Source organism: Catharus ustulatus, chromosome 23 (genome assembly GCF_009819885.2).
Source record: "Catharus ustulatus isolate bCatUst1 chromosome 23, bCatUst1.pri.v2, whole genome shotgun sequence".
NCBI lineage: Eukaryota > Metazoa > Chordata > Aves > Passeriformes > Turdidae > Catharus > Catharus ustulatus.
The window spans coordinates 1,534,428-1,556,349 of record NC_046243.1 but is presented as its reverse complement, the minus strand read 5'-3'; the positions used below and the strand labels follow the sequence as shown (position 1 = coordinate 1,556,349).

Sequence of the window (21,922 nt, the reverse complement as noted above, 5' to 3'; positions counted from 1 at the left end):
CTGGAAAACAAATCGAACCGCGTGTAGCAATTTAACGGGAAACGAACGGGGCTTTTTGCCCCCTCTCTGTTTAATTTCAGAGATATCACAAAGCGAGTGATAAAGCCGGGGTTTAGAGCACGCTTTATCTGCTGTTTGTATTCTGGGGTTTAACGAATTCAAGGATGTCTCCTTTCTTTTCACCTGTAAAACGCGCCCGTAATATTCAGAGCTGGCAAAAACCAATCTGGGAGTTAATACTGGGTTCTGGAATAATTACCTGTCATAGAAAAGCAGTATTTCTTGTGTTTTTAACAATCTTGGCAAAGAAGCTTTGCAAAGCATCACTTGGTTTCGTATTTCAAAGGTGGAGATTCTCACTTCAACTCAGTGCTTTAAGGGCTCCAGTTTAGATTCTGCTCTATCTCAATGACTTGAGGCTTTTGGTTATTTTAAGTTAGCTGCAGATGCCTATTTAAAAATGCATTTTCCTTTGCTGAAGGCTTTTAAACTGTTTACATATAAATAATCTGACTGAATAATCTGAGAGAAATAACTAAGAATTTGAAAGAATGGGTTTGAGGCACTTTGGCACTTAAAAATGATCGAGTTTGGATCACTGTCTTTTTGGGAGAGGAAAGTTTGTGAGGTGTGTTGGAATAGTCTGCAATCAGAAGATAACAGAGGTTCACTATAACTGAGGTTATCTAAGAAGTCCTTTCTTTGGTGTTCTTATTTCTTATGCGCTCAAAGTGAACATGGAAACGACCCCTCATACTTGAGGATGATGAGGGTTCATTAATGTGACTACAGTTGTTGCATTGGGGATGAAGTTATTGCAACTGTGTTGTAATGTGTTATCCCTGGATACAGTAACTTCCAGGAGTGTTTCTGTGGGTCTTGGACAAATCTCTGTGCCCTAAGGACAGAGGGATAACACAGCTGACTTGGAGTTTCCATACCCAGGTTTGGTAGGGTCACAGAGCAGCAGACAGGCCCTGGCAAGAGTGGGTGTTTGAATCAAAATTTGTTGTTAATTTAATCTCTCAGTGACTGGTTTGGTTTTGTGACTACAGAAAGAACTGTCCAGCTGGAGCTGTCAGCTCCAGGTTCTGGGTTGGGATCAACAGGTTGGATCAGGAGTTGGATTTTGATGATCCTAGTGGGTCTCTTCTGACTCAGGATATTCTATGATTTAGGATGTCCTATATTGAATCACTGAATTATTCTACTGGGTTTAGAAGGTCATATGCCCCAAAATGAGAAAAACCTCCTTAGTTAAGCACTGTTGATCAGGATTTCTTCCCAAAATGACACGTGGTGTTTCACACATTGCACGGTGCTTGAGAGCAGCAAAGTATCAAAAACCCTATAAAGAGTTTGCTTGGCCCACTCACATTCTTCAGAAAGCCATGGAGGCTGTGGATGCTGCAGAAGTATATTCAGTGGAGACATCAGCCAGAATTTCTCTCCTTAAGGCCCGCGTGGGTTGATGGTGAAAATCTTGTTGGGGTGGAAGAGGCTGAGTGGTGTGTGTAGTGAACACACTGATTTCAGACAAGGAAACTGCTGTTTCTGCTGTGATGGAAGGACTAAGAGCAGATGGGATTTTCAAAGGTGTCCCCTTCCCTGTGCTGTTGGGCTGAAAAGTGCAGCTGGCAGGAAAAAGGCATCATTCTGGTTTCATTTTGGGGGACAAATGGGTGAAATTATAATAATAACTCAAGATAAACCTCCCATTCTGTATTAATGACAGAAAGGAATCATGGTCATCAGTGATTTGAAAAATATCCATTTTAGGGGAGTTAAATTTCTGGTTGGCTGTTCTGGTCAAACACCAGGATAGAATATGAATACTGTTACATACTAAAATACCACAACACTTTTTTAGCAAACCATTTGAATAGTTTGACTCCCTTTGCCTATTGGTGTAGAACAGAGGATGGCCAAGGATTGGTTTCGAAAGCACATGAATTTTACTTCTGCTTTGTAAATGCACATTGTGCCTCTGCTGCAGCACACAGAGGCCTCCCCTTCCCATGCACCCCTGCCACTGGAGCTCTTTGAAGCTTGGGAAGACGAACGTGCTCTGTAAGTGATTTCCTGCCTCGTGTTTTTCTGAACATTCGGTAGAAAAATGGCTTGATTGGTACAGAATCAGGGGTGGAATCTACCCACATGTTCAGCTGTCACCATGAAAGATCTGGCTTAGGATAGCAGGAAAGAGACCTGAGATTAGATATTAAGAGACCACTAAAGCTCTAAAAATCTACTGGAGGTGCTGGTGAGGGGAGGTTGGAGGCTTGAAAGTGAGACAAAGAGCAGGATGTTTCTCAAGCAAGAAGAGAAACATTTCTCTGGTGTGGCATTGTTCTTATCTCTTCCAAAGGGTTGTCCTGCCCAGCAGCCAGCATGGGCATGAAACCATTGTGTTCAACAAAATATGAATTAATTCACAGACTGCACCTCAGCAGGGAGGAGATGAAGGTCTGAGGAGGCTGAGCAGATCCTGCTTGGCTCTCATGGAGCTTGGGCAGTGCCACTCTCCAGCAAGGCGTCCTACAGCTGCCAGGGAAACCTGAGGAATCCAATGGTTTCGAAAAATGGAATATATGTACAATTATTGGAATTCAAGCAGTCATGTATAGGTTCTAGTTTTTATTTCTGTGACCTTCTGGGAGCTCAGGAGAACGCGGAATTGCTGCCGAGGTTTCAACGGCACCTTGGGGCTTCAGCCTGGAGCTTTGATCCCATCACCCAAATGGAGCAACTGTGCAGGGATTCTGAATGCAATTAAAACTAAAATCAAGAGTTGCAAAATAAGGGAGATTTCATGTAATTATGTGCAGAATTACAAGGGTTTGTGTAATTTAAGTGTTTATATTCATGGAATCACAGAGTGTTTTGGGATGGAAGAGCATTAAAGCTCATCCAATTCCACCCCCTGCCTTGTGCAGGAGCATCTTCCTCTATCCCAGATTGCCTCAAATCCCATCCAGCCTGGCCTTGGACACTTCCAGGGATGGGGCAGCCACAGCTTCTCCGGACAACTTCTTGTGGTATAAAGTTAAAATCAATATTAGAGAAAATTTTGTTCATTTACTCAGAATTTACCGATGTTTTCTCATCATTATTTGCTGTATAAATTGGTCCATTTGCTTCTTTATGTCTTAATTTTGCTGGCATAATAGAATGAAAATGAAAAATTAAGGGCTGTAACTTAATCTTTCTTATTTATTTCAAAATACTGATTCAGTAAATATCTGAACTTTTTGTCATTTAATTCTGTGACTCTCTTTATGATGCAAGGCCTTTATTTCATTGTATACACTACACATTACCCCACTTTATTCATGCAGTTTTTTTGGAGTACCTCTTCTGATACCAGGCTGTCTCGTTGGAGAGTTACCAGAGCTTTTTAGTTTAACGTTGCAGAGACCACAAAAAAGTTCCATATGCAGAGGAGGTAAAGAAAGATAATTATGGGGTAAATGTCACCCGTGGTTAACACCTCATGCCCACTGCCTGGGTGTTTCTGTTATGTAACTGCCAGGAAGAAATTTTCCTGGTCCAGAAACTATTATTTTTTAGGTTAAAAACTGATGAAAGATGTGAAAAATAAAGGGGGGGAAAAAGCTACAGGAAAGAAAGGAGGAAGGAAACAGGTAACCATGTCAGTGTTAAGAATTCAGCCTCCCAACAATGAAATCTCAAATGGGACAGCTCAGTTCAACTCAACAGCAGAACTTTGGGCACTGGAGTGGGCAGTGGGAACACCTGCAGCTTGTGTTGGTTCAGAGCTCTGCTGGGAAACCAGGCTGCACGGGGCAGTCCTCTGAAAAATGTTTAAAATTCCTAGCAATTGATCCCTTTTGGAATTTCTCAGTGGGAATTAGCCTTGCATTCCCATGAAAACCGAGTAGATCTTGTGAAGATTATGGGGGTTTCCCTTTGTGTTGGGAAAGGAATGTAAAAATATCTTTGTGCTTTAGAGAAATTAACTTCCTACGGAGTTACTACAGCTGCACTTTGCTCACAGGGTACTCAATGAGTAAATCAAAAGCATAAGGTACTCTGTTCTATAATTTTTGAAGTTAGAAAATCACATTTAATCCCTTTTCAGGGCCCAGGTCGGTGCTCAGGATATAAAGAAGTGAAACATGATACTAATTTGGTTTTTATTTATTTGAAAAAAATTTTTTTTTTCAATTTTACTTTCATCCAAGAAAACAGGAATTTGTAAGATTGTAACAGCTGTGTCTAAATATTTCTAATACAAATATCAACCTCAGGCTACTTTTCTGTCTTTTGCAGATTCACAGCCCGGGATGGACCTCAGTAACCCTCAGGAACAGCCCATAGCTGCAGGTACTGTGCTGTTCAGTTGTGTTCTTCCACCCTCTCTTGACAATTTTACATTTAAAATGAGAAAAAGACATGAATTTTTGGTTTAGAGTCCCAGGACACTGAATTACAGAGTCAAAAGTACAAAGAGGGGTATTAAAGGCAGAAAAAGTAAATTTCAGAGATTAAATAAAAGCATGGGAGTTCAATATAATATTGGAAAATTATAGTGAAGTGGGAAAAATAAACTGTAGAGAAGGAGAGGAAATATTTTCAGGAGAAAGCTGGAAGTTTTGATTAGGGAAGCAAGAATAATACAGTTCTCTTGGTTGACTGCATTTCTGAAAATCTGAATACAAACCTCCTGAGTAAGTTTGACAAGTGTTTCACTTTCTTGTTAATCAAAAAATCGAGCCCCTTTTCAGCTCCAATGTAATATTTAACTTGAGAAGGATCAGGGGTGTTACCATCCAGATGTCAGTAGGTTAAAGAATCTACCAGGGATTTCACAGTATTACTGTAAATTAAAAAAAAATCACATAATGTTTGAAAGAAAATACTGCTTTTAAAATGAAATATTGATCTGAAATTTACAGAAATACCCATAATGTGAAGTTCATTTGCATCATGGGGTTAATGAAAGAGGCTTTATTTAAAACACTTCACTGGAATAAATTTTGCAGTTAAAAATGTGTCTTTATTTCCAAGGAGAGAGGCTGGGATCTCTGGGAATCTGATCTGCATGATAATGTTGATATTTAAAAATACACACATGGAATACACAGAGAAGTGCAAGTGGGTTCAAAGAAGCCTTGATTACATGTGCTTGAGCAGTTCTCTGGCCTAAGGCCAGAATGATTCATATTTTGCCCAAAAGAACAGAGTGGATCTGTGATTCCTTTGCCTTGCTCCAAGGAGCTCCATCCCTGCTCACACCAGTTGTCAGAACACCTATGATAGAGTTAGATATACTGGATTTTATTCCTTCTGTCATTTAGAACAACCTCCAGAATATTTGCATCTGAGCAAAAGATGAAAATGGGTTCTAGGTGCATGATTTTGGGAAGTAAAATCATTCCCCAAAGTTCAATCTGTACATCTATAATAATAACATTGTGGGTACCGTCAGCAATGCTGGGAGTGTGCAGGTGCTTTCTTTGTGGGAATCACCTGGAAATATTCTTGGAGAATAAATAGTTAATTATTTTTTGCCCTTTTTTTTTCCCAGAAGAACAAGAGGATTTGACAGACTGTAATCTGAACAAATCCCAGGAAATGGAAAGCATGGATAATGTGGAAGATATGAAGGAACACAATCAGTCTAATGAAGAAGCAGGAGGTAAAGTAGAGCTGGAATTCTGATAAATAATAGTTCTATTTTGGCTTTTTATTGAGCATGTCTTTAAAAGGAATAGCAATAAAATTCATGCAGAACATTTCAACACACTCTAAAGAAGAGTAATACTTTTCCATCACGTTCTACCAAGGTCAGTTTTACAGGATCTATGAAATATGGATGGGAAGATAAAAGAGCAAGTGCATCTGGTGAGCCTTTAATGTGTGTGGTAACAAATTCCTAAGAACAGTTTGCATAGGCAAATCCTGTGTTAGGACTGCAATTTTTATTAATGTTGCCAAGTCCTTTCATACCTAAAAAATAACTTGATAATTTATTCCTTTTTTTTTTTTTTTAAAGAAAGAACAAGTTGCCTCAAACTCACAGGACCACTCAGACCTGTAGAATTTAAAAGTGTAGCACGATGCTGTACTTTGAGCTGTGGGTGAAGGGGAGGTTGGTCAGTTTTTCATGTTTATTGTTGAAGTAAAAACCTTTCCTACAGGTCTGAGAGAAAACAGAGGGATTAATTCAAATAATAAACTAATATCTAGTGTCTTTAAAAACCAGCAGACCCTCTTCATTTATAGATAGAAGATAACAGCAGCAACTCCTGAAACTTGGCAATCTTACAGAGCTCAGGGGTTTACATGTGTCTATGACACAGATATTGGGTTTCTTCCGTGCTGTAGAAGCTCCTAAACTGAAATCTCAGCATTAACAACAGTTCCTGCCCATGATCTGAGAGTGTTCATCCGTGCCAGGGGCCTCAGCCACAACCAGTGAGGAGTGTGCCTGGTGGAGGATGTGGGGCACGTGTCCTGGGGACAGCACACATGGTGTTACCAGTTTCACAGAGCCTCTCAGTGCCACAGGTCCATGGCACTGCAGCACCCAAGGGAAATTACAGCTGTGGCTTTGGGTAGGAGTTTGAGGTAGAGTTTGTATCACATGAACCAAGTAAATCACGAAAGAATTCTGTGTTTTGGCTGTGCCAGTAGCTTGGGTTGTTCCCTCTAATATTAATATGATTGTTTTGCAGAGGTTATATTTTTGCATTATTAAAGACCAAAAGTTTTTATTGGTTAACAAATTGCAAGCAACCATAAAACACTCAAGGGAGTGGTGAGATGAACCTCACTCAAGGATCTACAGTGCCAGCATCTGGAACTGTGCTGGTGTCTGGCCTTTCTGGACAGTTTATGGAGAGGTTTTCTCACCATATTTGTGTGTCTGGATTAGGATGGAAAGCCTCATGAGCCCAGAGCAGCTGCTGCTTAGCAGGATTCTGCAGTTGAGATTAGCTCATTATAGAGGTCTGCAATATAGAGCCTGCCTTGAGCAGGTGAGTTCTGCTCTGCTTACCCTAAATACAGAAGTTTAATAGAATAGACAGAATATGGAAGACTTGAGCATTTTCTACATCCAAAGCAGCTGATCTTTCAGATCCCACAGGACATAAAACATTCCCAGCTGTGCTCCAGCTGTTTGTCCACCCCTTGCACCAGCTCCACTCTCACCAGCTCCCTTCTCCCTGTGCTTGCCCAGTGTGCCAGCCCTTCACTCCTCCTGCTCACTGAGCTGTGGGTGCAGGAACCACGACAGAATTTCTTTCCCAAACCCCTCAGTATTGACCACCTGAGAGCAGTTGCTGGAGCTTTTTCCCACCTTCCCATTCCAGGAGCCATGTCCATACTGCTCCTATACAGTGTCCAGGTTTGAAGCAAGTCCTTTTCCTGTTCTCTGGGTGCCCTGTGCCTGCAGTACCATTTCTCAACCTCTTTTGCATACATTTAAATCAGGAACAACTTGTACACGTGAGAGATTGTGTCAGTACTGCTTTTACCATTCATTTTTTATATTGCTGCTGATCTCTAAAAGTCTCTTTACCATTTGTTCTGGAATGCAAACACTGAAAATTTACATCTCAAAGACAATGCTATAAATATCAATAAAACATCATTTCCCTCTAGCAGCCTCCCTTACCATTAGAGCTCATTCATTATAAAGTGAGTATGAACCTTCAGCACCACAGTGCCCCATTCCTTGCTGCTCACTGTAGGAATAAACCCACGACTGCAAGGAGAAAGCTGCTTCAAATGCACAAAAAAAGGTTCCTCCAGCATCTCCATGTAAAGTGGCACAAAATAAAATATACATTGTGTTTGCTTCAGTGCTTCACACACTGTTCTCTGCAGTCATTCTGATACCGGAAACACAAAAAAAATCTTAAATATTTAAGCATGCTGTGCTAGTACTCCAGTAGGTGCACTTGAATTTCCTCCCAACACCAGTTCAGTTGCTGTTGGAGACCAAACTTCACAAATAATCTCAGTTTTCATGTCATGCCCTCTATAAAATAGCAGCATTTCTGTTAGTCCCTGAGCAGTCCTCGTGGGTCAGTAGCTACTGTCTGACTTCTATAAATGAAACCACATTCTGACAGTGCTGTCCTGGTGGGAGGATTATCTTTTGGGGATCACTAACCCTGGTAAAAATGAATTTATAATATTTATTCTCCAGGATCACAGAATAGAAATATCATCAGTACTGGTGATGGTTTTTGGGAAAATGATTATGTCCTGCCTACACTTGAAAAATCTGTTGGTTAAGAATAATAAAAAAACCTCAATTTCTTTTTTTTGGCACATTGATACGATCACTAATCCCCTCATTTCGTATCAAATTTCAATAGAAATAATGAAAAATATTTATGTGCTTCTCATAAATATTAATCATGTTTGTGAGTGAGCAATTCCACTCCAGCACCTTCCCAATTGATGGCTGGTGACAGCCTGTGACACAGAAACCTCTCCTTTTTCTCTCCTGAACCCCCGCATGATCCGTGCCCCCGGGGTTTGTTCCATCTGCTGAAGGCCATCATGGGAACACGAGGCCACTGACTCATGGAGAGAGATCAGGCCTTCGATAACCTGCTTTCCACTGCCTTACTGTGTCTGTACCATGTTTTTCTCCAGCACAATTCTGTCTGGTTTTTCCATGTCTTGTCAGCAATCCGTAGTCAGTAGGAATCTTTCGGTTTATTGGAGTACATGTTTTTGTGACTCTTGCATTATTCATGCCTGACACTGTGAGTATGTTGTGGGGAATTATTCTGAGGCTTTGAGCAGAAGTTGGACCTGCTTAAATCTAGATGTTGTCTGACTTGGTTTGGTGGAGCTTTTTTATGCTAAAAGTGGTGCTGGGATCCTTTTAAAAACTTACAGACAGTTCATAAAAGCTAAATTAATGCATAGAGCTGAAACATCATCACTGGGACTCATTTGCTTTTTAAAAATTCCACTTTTCCAGCAAACAGTTCTGTATTTATACACCTCTCTGAGCCTGTGCAAACACACCAGCTTATGGTGTTTTTTACTTGTGTCCTGACACAGGTGAGATGCCATTCCATGGAAACAACTCAACTTGTCTTATTCCACCCCCCTGTTAAACAGGATTCCATGATGATCAGCACTAAGTATGGGCAAACAATTAGGCAGCAGGCTATAGTAAAATGGTAATTAAAAGCTTGATGGGGAAGAAAGGAAAAAAAAAAGCAACAAAACCCCCTTTTCTTGCCTCAAGGGACTGGAAGCTGCACGCTGTGGTGCACATGGTGTATGCTCGCCTGCAACCATAAAAATACACTGTTCCCATGGTGCTTCCTGTGTCTAGTCTGAAAAGAGACAAGCAATGAGAGCAGGGGGGAAGCTCTTGATTTCCCCTGTTTCTTTATGTGCCACCAACACTGTTACCTTCGGTGGCCGAAGTTGACACATCTTTAATTTAAAAATTAAATTAAAAAAGCCACGTTCCTTCCTCTGGGAGTCGCAGTCAAGCACGAATGTTTAATTATGTCTTAATTCTCTCAGCTGTTGAGGCAGACAACTTTTGGGGTGTTATGAATGTCAGCGAGCTTTCATGGTTGCGAGCTAAAAAGAGATAAAAGCCACATTTGTGGTTTATGGATGTTAATTGCTGCTGCACTGAGGTGAGTGAGGGGGGCGGTTGAAAGGCTGGAGTGAGGCAGGAGAGGTGACAGAGCCTCGCTGGGGCGCTCAGCGAGGTTCCAGCGGTGCTGCAAGAACACGCACTTATCTGCCTGGAAAGGAAGTGCCGTTTTTTATCAGAATATTACATCTCCAAAGCCCAGCTCGAGCCCCGGCGCTCATGGGACTCGGGGTTATCTCACAACATCAGCAGAAGTTCACTGCAAGGGGATTTCTGTAGTGCTAAACCCAACAAGGAGCCTGGGCTGAACGGGTCAGGCTTCTCTGGGGGCTCTACTGGGACTGAAAGCTGCGTTTTCCTTATCAACAAACGATCCTCTTGACTTTGTTTGAACTCTTCAGACTGTGCCGTCAGCTGCAGGAATGCTGCCAGGCACGCTCGGTGACATCAACGGGGCGGTGGTGTCACCCAGCCTGTAAATGATTGACATCAGCTGGACTATCCTGAGCACTCAGCACTGACACAGACACTCGGATACTCTGATTGCCGGGAGATAATCAGAAAGTGCAGCTATTTCTCGTTCTAATTAACCCATTATAGTGATTAGAAAATAGAATTTATTTTTGAGATATCCTGACTCCCAGTGGAAGCTCTCAGACAGAACAAGGGCTGGAATGAGGATGGATGCACAGAGTTATTCAATAGATGATGGGTTTCATTCCATAACTTTTAAAACTCCTTTTTTCCCCACTTGTTCTATAATGTGTATCTTGGATCCATACAAAATAATTCCCTGAAATTTCTTTATTCCTTTGGCATCAAAATTAAATCCAGCCCCAGACAGATGAGTTGTGATCCCTCCCTATTCACCCCAGCAGAAAATAAGTGAGGACGCAGAAAATGGCCATGGGAACTCAAATCACATGTTGTTGTAGGAAATAATCCGTTTGTGGAAATACAGATTGGTGAAAAGGAAATCAGTTAATGGGGATGAGTCACATTTTGCCCCCAAACCAGGTTGTTCATTTGGCACGAAATGGGGGTTGAAGGGACAGGTTCACTGCTTGTGCTGCTGGAAAAACATCAGGAAAGGGAAACAGATCCACAAGAGCCAAAACTTTCCTAAAATACATACAAATAGTTCCCTGAGCATTGGAATTGACGGCTCTTGTGTCTCGTTGCTGACTGACTTTTAACTGAACTATGCAGAACTTGCACGGGGTGCTCGGTGCCTGTTTCACCTGGGGCTCCCATCAGGCTGCTCCAGCTCTTGTTCCGCTTTTATTTCCTTCTCCTGCTCCGCAGCAGCGTCGGGAATTTTGTAAATGCGGAGCTGGACTCGCTGCGCTCACCTCGCTCCTCTCCTGCTCTCCTGGTGCAGCAGCTCCACCTCCAGGAGCGCCTCTGGGAGCTGCAGGTGCTCCAGGAGGGCGATTCAGGAATCCTGCTCTTCCAGGGAGGGTTGGGTTTGTCGTGCAGCTCTGAACAGCAGGCTGGGAAAGAGCTCTAAGAGCAGAGTTCCTAAGGGAACACACAGAGGATGCACTCACTCCTCTAGAAGGCTGTGCTAAAAGTAAACTACAAATATTTCATTAAAGAACCTCAAATAGGAGGTGACACAGGTGTAATTTAAAATTTAAGTCAAGATTATTTACTACTGGAATTTTTTAATAGTTCAATCAAATCAGTGCACTGTTCAAGGTGTTCAGGAACATCTGAACCAAGCTCCCACTTTCAACCCAAATGTGTTAAAATTCCTCAGATATTTATTACAGATTTCCCTGTTCTTCATATTACTTTATCTCATTTTCTCTCCACATTTAATTTTTCTTACAAGAATATATTGAACTGTCAGGAAGGCTCCTGGGAGATGAATGTACAAAGATGAAATGAAATGATACTTTGAATTTCTCAGGTTTGAAGTTCATTTGAAGCACAGTTGACCAGAGTCGACCGTGCCTGAGTGGTCACATTAGTGATTGGTCCCTTGATATAAGTAATGCCAGTGATTATCTGAATTTAACATGTGGCCTTTCTCAGTCTGACTGTTTGGTCCAGATGTTCTCTGATTAACTGTCTCATTGAAGTCTGATTTAACGGTTGTGATTGTATCTGCCTTGCTGGACTTCAGGAATTGTAATTTTAGAAATGTTTTCTCTGGGTGATGGTATCTTAACGGCAAAGGAAGGGAAGAGCTCGTGCAGTTTCATCTTTTTCTGGGTTTTTTTTGTAAGAGGGAGACTTTAAAGATATTCAAATCTGAAAGGATAATGTTAACAGGTGTCAAAATTAAAACAAATCTCATCTGGGACAGGTTGGAAAACCTGGGCCCTGCAGGCTGAGGATGTGGGATGGAATTCCCTCTGTGCTGCCCTCCAGAAAGTTGAGTAAAAATGGCAAATTATTGCCACATTTTAAAACTAAACAACCAAAATAAAATCCTATGATAGTTTCAGCACACACTAGCCACGGTTTTCCAGTCCAATTTGTCCCAGGGAAGGTCATTCTGCTTCCCCAAATTCTGTTTGTAGTTTCACTTAAGAACATTTAAATGCAGATAAATGAAATTAAATTTCATTTCCTTCTCTAAACTCAGCCCTGCACAGTTTTGCTGTGCAGTTTGTCCTGTTTTACTCCAGCTTTGGGAACACTCAGTTTTGGGGAACATTTTTCCTTTACCTCTATTTCTGTTAGTATAACTTCAACATAATTCGGAAACCTTTTGAATGAAAATCCTAGAAAAACACTGGAATATGATCAGGCAGAAAATTATAATGGGGGGAAATATTGTGTGTGAAATCATAGATTTCCACAGGAATATTAATCTTTATAAGAAAAAACATTGTTTTAAGTAAGATACTTGAAGAATCAGTTGCATAATTCAAGTTTCCTGACTCACACGAGCCTGGAAACGATGTGTGTTGTTTGCTTGGTGTTATTTAGCAATTAATTGTACAACTAGATAAATTACACTATGCTTTAATGATAGAGAGGCTCTGGTATTAATGAAGTAGAAAATACACATCTGAGCACTTGGAAAATGATGCCTGGCTGATTTTTTTTTTATTTTCTTTCCAATTCTCAGTGCTGCATTTCAATTTGATTTGTTTCTATTTTTGTTTCAAGTCACAATAAAAACCAAGGAGACTCATTACCATTGAGCCTGCACTCCACAAAGGGGAATGATGAAAGTTTCTTTCCTATATTTAGAAGTAAAATTTCCACCAGGTGCATTCTGCATTTAGGAATCACCCCTCATGTCTGTTTTACAAAATATCTAAACAAAATAATTACTAGGGGTTTTTTTGTATAAAAATCACTATTGAAGAACAGTACTAAGAAAACACTAAAAGGCACAAAGATAAAATAAACCCAAAGCCAACATGTCCAAGTAATAAATGCAATATTTGGGATTTTTAGTGCAGGATTCTCTGCTTTGGCCCATAGAGGCACAAAAAAGGGACCTGAGCCATGGGACAGGCCCAGTGTCTGCACCCTGCAAGGTGTCACTATGTTTGGGTGGCTGGAAGTTAATTCTGCTGTGAGGTGATTGCTCCTTTTTGTTGGCAAACAATGATCTCATAAAAGCTGTTAGGAAAAAGGGAGCCCAGGATGGAGTCAGAGGGAAAACAAACAAGGGTGGGCCAAAAATACCTGAAATCCTTTCCCTTCCCTAGATGGATATCTGCATGGGGGTAGAAGAAAAACATGGACAAAAGTTGTCTTAACTGTGATAGTGTTGCTTCATTGAAAAAAATCCAAAACAAAACCTCATGTTGCTATTGTGTCACTTCACAATTTATAATTCTCCATTTGTTACAGTCTCCAAATTCTCAGTATATACCCACAATTGTTTTCTTGTTGTTTGAGGAAAAAAACTTAGGCATAGCATTGTTTATTTTAATTATTTCCCCCTGGTTTATAGTTTTTATGGGATGTACTACTCTCTTTATTCACTAAGGAATATGGAATTTTTTAATTAATGACTTATCTTTGCCCCTAGTGTTGATTCCATCGCTGAGGTGTTTCTCACAAACATACAGGATTCCGCCTTGAATTTGGAAACTCTGACTTTTTCAGCTTCACCACTCTCTATCTCAGACTGGGTTAGGTACAGGAATCTCTCATTCTGTGAGGGGAGCAGCTCTGGCATGTGTCTGCAGGGTTTTGTGGGGATAAGGGTGATGAATCATCAGTTAATACCTGTCAAAGCCAGGTAGTCACAAGAAGCCTCCAATATGCCCCGTATCGACTCCCTTCTTGTTCCTCGGCATCTGAATCCCATTAACAGCTGTCAAAACCTGGTAAACTATTTATATGCTTTCACAATTTGTTTAATTGGATAGTTAGGAAATGGCATACAAGAAAAGCTTTCCTTTTTCCTTTTTTTTTTTTTTTTCCTTTAGTCTGGCTGAACATCTGTAGCATTAGGGGCTCATTATCTCTGAATTGGCACAGCAAATCAGCAGCATCATTAAAATGCCACATTAAGATGATTAAGTTTCTTTGTTACCCAGTTGACTTTTTGCATGTGCTGAGGATTTCACGATTATGACCCCACTCCTTGTAAAACACTTGAGCTACATCACCCTTTCCTGCCGTTGTCTTTAATGGCTTCTGGGTTTAATTCCTTGTGCTTTTCCAATCGCTCCTGGTAAACTTTGCTTAACAACAGGACAAAACTTATGTTCTCTCCTCTGTATTTGATGCAAGAGTCTCAGATTGAGAGAATTGGGGGTGTTTTCCTTCTGAAACTACCTCCTAGAGAAAACAGCTAAGATTCAGAAACCTTCCAACTTAATTCTTTGGCTCTCTCGACTTTTTTATTTCTGCATTTTCCGCCTGGAGAAGAGAGGTTGTATGGAGATGTCAGAGCAGCCATCCACTATCTGAAGGGATCTAAAAGAAACCAGAGAGGGGCTCTGCTTCAGGAACAGGAGTGACAGGACAAGAGGGAATGGCTTTAAGCTGAAAAAGGGAAAATTCATGTTGGATATATGGGAGAAATCCCTCCCTGTGAGGGTGGGGAGGCCCTGGCACAGAGAAGCTGTGGCTGCTCCATCCCTGGGAGTGTCCAAAACCAGGCTGGACTGGGCTTGGACCAGCCTGGAAGAGTGGAAGGTGTCCCTGCCCAGGGCAGGGGGTGGGACTGGATGAGCTTTAATGTCATTCCAACACAAACCCTTTGTGATTCTATCATTTTATAGAGCACACACAAGCACTGCTTGGGTGGTGACTCAGTCTGAAGTTGCCACCGCAGCTTTATTTTGGATTTTTTCCAGAACCCATTGTTTTTACAGTGTTTCAGGTGAAACAAAAATATTACTCTGGAGTATGTCTTTCATCTTGTAATCATCTCCCCAGGAAATGAAACCATGTGCATCAGCCTTAACGCATCACACCAGCACTTTGTTCTGTAAAAGCTGCAGCTTTTTTTTCTCAGTATATATTAACTCCATGAACTGCCTCAAGGAAAATAGTTCCCTGCCTTGGACTCTGTGAATGCTTTCTTTTCTCTTACAACCTCTTTACTTGCCTAATAGAAGACATGATTGCACTTATTTTTTCCACTGTGGGAACTTTGTTAGTGTTTTTAGGGATAATTGTGTTTTTCCTCAGTTAAATTTCCCTATTCTACATGAAGTCACAGCTTCCTTCCTCTTGATTAAGGCAGACCAGCCCTGGAAACTCCCTGATCTAATAACACATGTTGATATGATTTTTAAGTGACAGATATAAACCTTCCACACAGCTGCCAATCTCCTGATCACATGGAATTCCCTGTGCATGCCAGTACAGAGAAAAGTCTGGGCTGAAAAAATAATCTGGTGGCTCCAGACTCTGCAATCACTTGGTTAATTTTAGCCCAACCTACACCAAGCCACCTTTTCCTCAGAATGCTTTGCACCAAAGCTGTCTCCTGTCTGGCTGTCAGGAGGTGAAGTAGCCTCTAAACCACAACAGGTGAAAAAATCCCAACCCTTCTAATTTATATTTGGGTTAAAAAAGCTTCTTCCCTTGTGGCTTCTCCTGGTCCCAGCCATGAGAAGATGAATTTTTCTGTGGAAATCCTTCAAACACCTCCAGGAAAACGCTTGAACCTTGGATGCCATGGACAGCTGAAACAGCCCCTGTTTTTTTGCAGAGGCAGAGATGGAAAATCCTTGATCAGAACTCAGGTGCATCCTCCTCTGTTACTACAAGGAAACACAAGCCTTAGGTGCAGCATGGAAACTGCAGAGGTGATTCTTTTCCATGGTGGGATCATAAGATGATTTGCCCAGTTTGCTCCAGTCCCCAATGATGTGATGTGGGAAGCTCAAAGCAGTGCCCACACTGTGCCACACAGAGCCTGGCACAGCTCTGGAGCTGTGAGCCAAGAGCTGTGGTGAGAAAAAGCAGCAAACAGCACAGGAGGCTCCATTGGAGGTCACAGCTTGGCCTCCACCGCTCAACAACCGCGTGAGATGCAGATGAAAGGTGAGACGTTAAGTAGAAAGTGGGAATTGAAATTGTTTCTGAAAGCACCAACAAGGTGCAGCTGCACCGGGTACTTCCTTTTACCATGCTGGGCAGGATGTAGCAAATTATTTTGGAACAGCCTCCTTTTGAGAGGGAAAAAAACAACCAACCAACCAACCAAGCAAAAAAGCTTTTTTTTTCTTTTTTTTTTTTTTTTTTTTTCTGGGAAAGGGATGGGTGTTGAAATCTGCTTTCAGCAACTGGCAATCATTTTTCCTTGGAATGATGAAAATGGTTGTACAAACTAATTTTGAAGGAGTCTTGATAGCAAGATCACCTTCACATACTTGGACATGTAGTTGGCAGCAGAAGGAACTGCAGAGGAAGCTTTGTTTCTGTGGAAGCAGGAGTACATGGGATGTGAAACAGAGCTGGTACTGAAGGATCCACAAGGAAAAACAGCTCATTTTTTGTGACTCTGGAGCTCCTTGTGACCCTCTGAGTAAACACCTAAACCCACCTGAGCTCATCCAGGACTGGAGCAGCAAGTCCTAACAGCAGAATCTAAGTATTTCCCAGGATAGGAGATAAAAACACAGAGTATGGGAGAAAACTCCATTCTTCCATCAATATCCCCATCCAAGGAGAGCACAAGAGGGATCTCAGAGTTTTCCACACTATTGTGGGGTCTTGTGTAGGACAAAGAAAACATCACCCACCTTTTTCCCTCAGCTCAACCCAGTCAGATAGATTGGCAAGGCTTAATACAAACAATTAAGACAGAGGAGTGATTTTCTCCCTAAGATGTAACTGAAAATTTTGATTTCATGAAAGTTTAGGTTGCCAGATCTTTCTTTTTCAACGCTGCTTTTATGTTGCCACCTCATTTTCACTGCCACCCATTGTTTGTTCTCAGCATTTGATGTGGTTTATTATTCAGAACCAGAGCTAATATATATTCAGCAATTCATGTTCTGTGCTTTGGAGAAAGGACAAGTGATTCAGTGCCAGATTGAACTGTCTAACCCTGGGCTGGAGGGAGGAGCAGGTGGCCAGGGAACAAGACTTTCAAACAGGAAGCTGTGTGGTGCATCTCGTGGTACTCGTCTTCACTCGGTAGCTTGAGGCACAACTTGAGTTTCAACCTTAGTCTGACTCTTGTCAGAGAACCAAGGAATGGCTTGGGTTGGAAGCACCTTAAAGCTCATCCAGTCCCACCCTCTCCCTGAGCAGGACACCTTCCACTCTCCCAGGTTGGTCCAACCTGGCCTTGGACATTTCCAGGGATCCAGGGGCACTCACAGCTTCTCTGGGCACCCTCCCCACCTTCCCAGGGAGGAATTTCTTCCATGTACCAACCTCAATTTTCCCTCTTTCCTCTTAAAGCCATTCCCTCTTGTCCTGACACCCCAGCCCATGATGAATTGTCTCTCTCTGGCTCCCTTGTGACCCTTTCAGACACTGTCACAACCTTCTCTTCTCCAGACTGAACAGCCCCAACTTTCTCAGCCAGATTTAAGCAGAAAAAAACTGTCCTGGCAATTATTAAGGATTTTAATGGAAGTGCTGGTAGTGTTGGAGTTAATAGTGGAAAGGAAATTCAGCACCCTAAGTTGGGAATCATCAGCTGTTTATACAGTGTGACCAATTTGCTTTTGCATTTTTACTCTGTTAGTAAATCATTAGCTGCCTGTTACACCCACCTTTCTCATGGAGCTGCATTCATTTAGGTAATGCCTTTGGATTCCTCTGGACTGGCTACAGGTCCAGGAACCTGTTTGAAGGCCATGGATGCTGATCTTCAGGAGATGTCAGGTTCTTTGCCACATCCTCACAAAATTCCTTCAGGCAAAACTTTTGGCATTTCTGAGATATGTTTATTTATCAGGAAACCCTTACTCTGCCTCTGCTAGTTTTAGTCACGTGGTAAATCAAGATTTTCAACTGCTCCCCACATGTCTGAGAGCTATGGATAAAAACTGTGAATTGCAAGTGAGAATTAAGATTATTGATTAGGCTTAACTAGTGAGAATTTATCCCATGGGAGAACTGGGAGCCCTACACTGATCAGACATATTTCCTAGGCTTGTTCCAAGCACCAGAGGTTCCACAAGATATCCATAAGTTGTAAGATAGAATTACTCTTTTTAATTTGTGTCTTTATGTGTTTCCAATTGACAGAAGGAACCTGAAATGCTGATTTCTGTACAAATAATAATTGTGAGTGGTGTGAAAAAGGGTTTTCTTTTGAATCCTGGCTAATTCAGTAATTTTAGGAGATATTTGTCCTGTATTATACTTTCATAATCTGTAGAAGGAAATTCTCCATTAAAGATAATTACCAGGAGGGTTAATTGCCTTCAAGGGTTATCTCACTGTGAATATCACTAAGTGCCCATGACCAGTGAAGTTTCACATCTCAACTTCATTTCTTCATCTGCATATTTCAGTAAAACTTTTAGGAAGATTGATACTGTCATTTTATACAATTTTTCGTGGATTTTGTCCCTAAGGTACTTTCTCTGTACATAAGATCAGCCTTTTTTTCACTCCTGTGCTTTGTTTTACCTGCAGATGATGTGATTAAAATGAAAGGTGAATACAGTGAAAGAGAGGAGAGTGCTTTAAATTCCGAGCCTATGGAAAACCTGGAAGAATCTGAACTGCCTTACACATACCCCAGAGAATATAACGAATATGAGAGCATTAAACTGGAAAGACACTCGGGTTCATATGACAACGTCAGGCCAGCTAGTGGAAAGATGAATTGTGATATCTGTGGATTAGCCTGCATTAGCCTCAATGTCTTGATGGTTCATAAGCGTAGCCACACTGGTAAATATCCCTCTGTTGTTCTTGTAAGAGCTGGAGTACTGAAAAAATGATAATTTTTAATCTAGATTAGCTATTTTAAAAAAGAATACAAAACAAGGGTTTCCTTGTTCTGTCCTTGACACCACGTGTGATCTTTATCAAGTTACTCACTGTTCTGTGCCTCACTTTACCCACCTTTCTTCTTATCGAGATTGAATATTATTAAAAGCAAGTTGGTGAGGCATTTTAAGAATTTTGGATGAAAGGCACTATGTAATGCAGTATTTCTGGCACAAAGCAAAAGTTAATTTGGTTTTGTGCTCCCATTTTCAGTCTGTGTATAAATTTCTCTCTGTGCCATACTTTGGCAACAAACCAGTGAGCATCTTAAGTTTCAGCCTGCAGTAAGATAAGACTTTTCTTCCTTCTAAAAATTGCTGGCTTGTTGGAATCAGCCTCCTCCAGAGCTCTTCTTTCCATGGAAGAACTGTGCAGTGTTTTCCATAGTCCCACATATGCTACGAGCAGCTCTGACACCAGAACTGCACCTCCCTCCCACTGAAGTCACACTCTGTGTGTTTCTATAGAAAGAAATCAATCCAGTAGCTCATTCTTTCCTCTTCCAAAAAGGCAGAGGACAGCATGATACCCACGTAACCATTAAATGTCCTTTTCTGTATGTCATTTTAAGGTGAACGGCCATTCCAGTGTAATCAGTGCGGAGCTTCCTTTACTCAGAAGGGAAACCTCCTCCGCCACATTAAACTACACACAGGGGAAAAACCTTTTAAGTGTCACCTGTGCAGTTATGCCTGCCAAAGGAGGGATGCGCTTACGGGTCACTTAAGGACACATTCTGGTAAGTGACTTCACAGGCACTCCATGTGTGTTGGATGTGTGTCACTGGGACACTCGGTGTGGAAAAGACAGTCAGCCAGGTTTGCTCAGCCTGTGGAAGGCTCACTGCTGCTCCTGGAGCCAGCTCGGGGCTGGCTCTGCTCTTGGTGCAGAGAATTGGTGCAGAGAATCCGTGTCCCAGCCCACAAAGCTGCTTGCACGAATAACTCCGTGGTATTTTCACAGAATCATTTTGGTTGGAAAAGACCTCCAAGATCATCAACTCTAAACTTTGACCCATCACCACCTTGTCAGCTCATTTTCATGAGAGTGGAGCTGGCTGTGCCAGCAAGCTCTGAACTTGAGGAGAGTGTGAGACATGCTTTGCTGGGACTTCCTCCCATGTCATTCTGAGCACAATCCCAGGCAGACGACTCTATTGCCTCCTCACTGTGGTGTAGTGCCTTTCATCTGAATCTCTTAAAATGCTCAACAGATGTTGCTTCTCAAGCCTGGTAGGGTGTTCTGTCCATTTTACAGATGGGGAAATGGAGGCACAGAGCTGAGGTGACTTGAGTAACAAGCCAGGTATAACTCAATCTTAGGTGCCCCTGTTCTGCAGGAGCTAGGTTGTGCTTGCCCTTGAAAATTGAATCCTGTGTTCTACATGGGCTCAGAAAGAAAACCTTGATTCTAAATGATAGATGTTATCGCTGCACTGCACTGTACAGAAAAAAAAGTTCAACCTCACAAAGAATCAAAGCCAAAATTGAACTTATCTGCCAAGGATAAATGAGATTCTGATTTAATCAAGACCAGCAGCGTGGTGCCGTCCACCACCAGCACAATGCTACAACCATCATGTTTCAAGCAAGACAGTGTTTTAGTGGTCTCTTGTGGTTATTTTAATTCTTTTATTGTTTCTTTTTTCTAGTGGAGAAACCTTACAAATGTGAGTTTTGTGGAAGGAGCTACAAGCAGAGGAGCTCGTTAGAGGAGCACAAGGAGCGGTGCCGGACTTACCTGCAGAACGCTGGCATGTGTGAGGCTGGTGAGTTTATCACATTGCAGTGGTTTTGGGGTTTCAGTACATTACAGAGCTTTTAAAAGGGCATCTGGTGAGCTGTTAACCCACAGCCTGAGAACAGCTTTTCCTACACTCCTTTTCAGTAACCTGAGGGGCTATAATGTTCTAAAGGGGATGGTTCATCATAGCCCTCAGGCAGGTAGTTAGAAAGTGTTTTTATTTTAATAATTTTTTCTTTAACAGTTACTTGGTGTAAAACATCTAAAATACCTTGTACCCAGCATTTCTGGAGGTGATGCTCAGTGAGTTAAATTATTCCTACATTAATGCTGTTATGTGGCTCATTTTACAGGATGAGTTGTTGACAGCTGTTGTTCCTGTCTCAGTGTGTTTGATGGTTCTTTTTCTTTAGAATAACAACTGTTAAAATTTGCAGCACTTTTAGTGGCCTGGATCCAGGACATGAAAAGGGAGTGGTATCTCAAAAATTACTGACAGATCAGTTTAGGAGGGAGTGAGAGGTAAAGGTTCCTTTGAGTATAGAGCTGCCTTTGGAAAACATGAAATGTATCAAAACATGTTTTTTTCTTATTTTCCATTTTGCAGTCTCAGTGCTACAGTTCCAAAATACTTTGGTGAAAATATTCACCATAATCTTTGTCCCTGCTTCACCTGAACTGTTCAAATCCTAAAATGAATTGTGTGATGTGAATCTCACAACACACCAGTAAGTCAGGAAAAAACTACTTTTGCATTCAGTCAGGGAGTGGCTGTGACCTCCCAAAGGATTCTGTGACTGATCTAAGCAGAGCTGAGGCCACAATTCCAGAATTCAGGCTCCCATCTTTTGCTGTGCAGCCTTGAAAAAACACCAAATGATGGAAACATGGAATCACAGGCAGTTTGGGTAGGAAAGGACCTTGAAGATCATCCAGCGTCCCCTCCTGCCATGGGCAGGGACACTTTCCACTAGCCCAGGTTGCTCCAAACCTCATCCAACCTGGCTTTGGACACTTCCAGGGATGGAGCAGCCACAGCTTCTCTGAGCAACCTGTGCCAGGGCCTCACCACCCTCACTGGGAGGAATTTCCTCCTTATAACTCTATCAACAACAGTAAGGACAAGATTCTGCAGGAATCATCACAAGCCAGGTCTGAAAATCAGTGTGAGGA

At 41.7% G+C, this 21,922-nt stretch overlaps 1 protein-coding gene across 4 annotated transcripts in view; it reads left to right on the top strand.

The window, feature by feature from the left end:
* IKZF3 (IKAROS family zinc finger 3) overlaps positions 1-21,922 on the top strand; it is a 34,057-nt gene that overhangs the window by 206 nt on the left and 11,929 nt on the right. For 2 of the 4 annotated variants that reach the window (XM_033079260.1, XM_033079259.1), the window contains exons 2-6: positions 4,294-4,347; positions 5,552-5,662; positions 18,647-18,907; positions 19,578-19,745; positions 20,658-20,774. In XM_033079260.1, the coding sequence (XP_032935151.1) occupies positions 4,294-4,347; positions 5,552-5,662; positions 18,647-18,907; positions 19,578-19,745; positions 20,658-20,774 (711 nt within the window). The remainder of the gene's footprint in view (positions 1-4,293; positions 4,348-5,551; positions 5,663-18,646; positions 18,908-19,577; positions 19,746-20,657; positions 20,775-21,922) is intronic. The other 2 variants (XM_033079261.1, XM_033079262.1) reach the window with 2 other exon arrangements.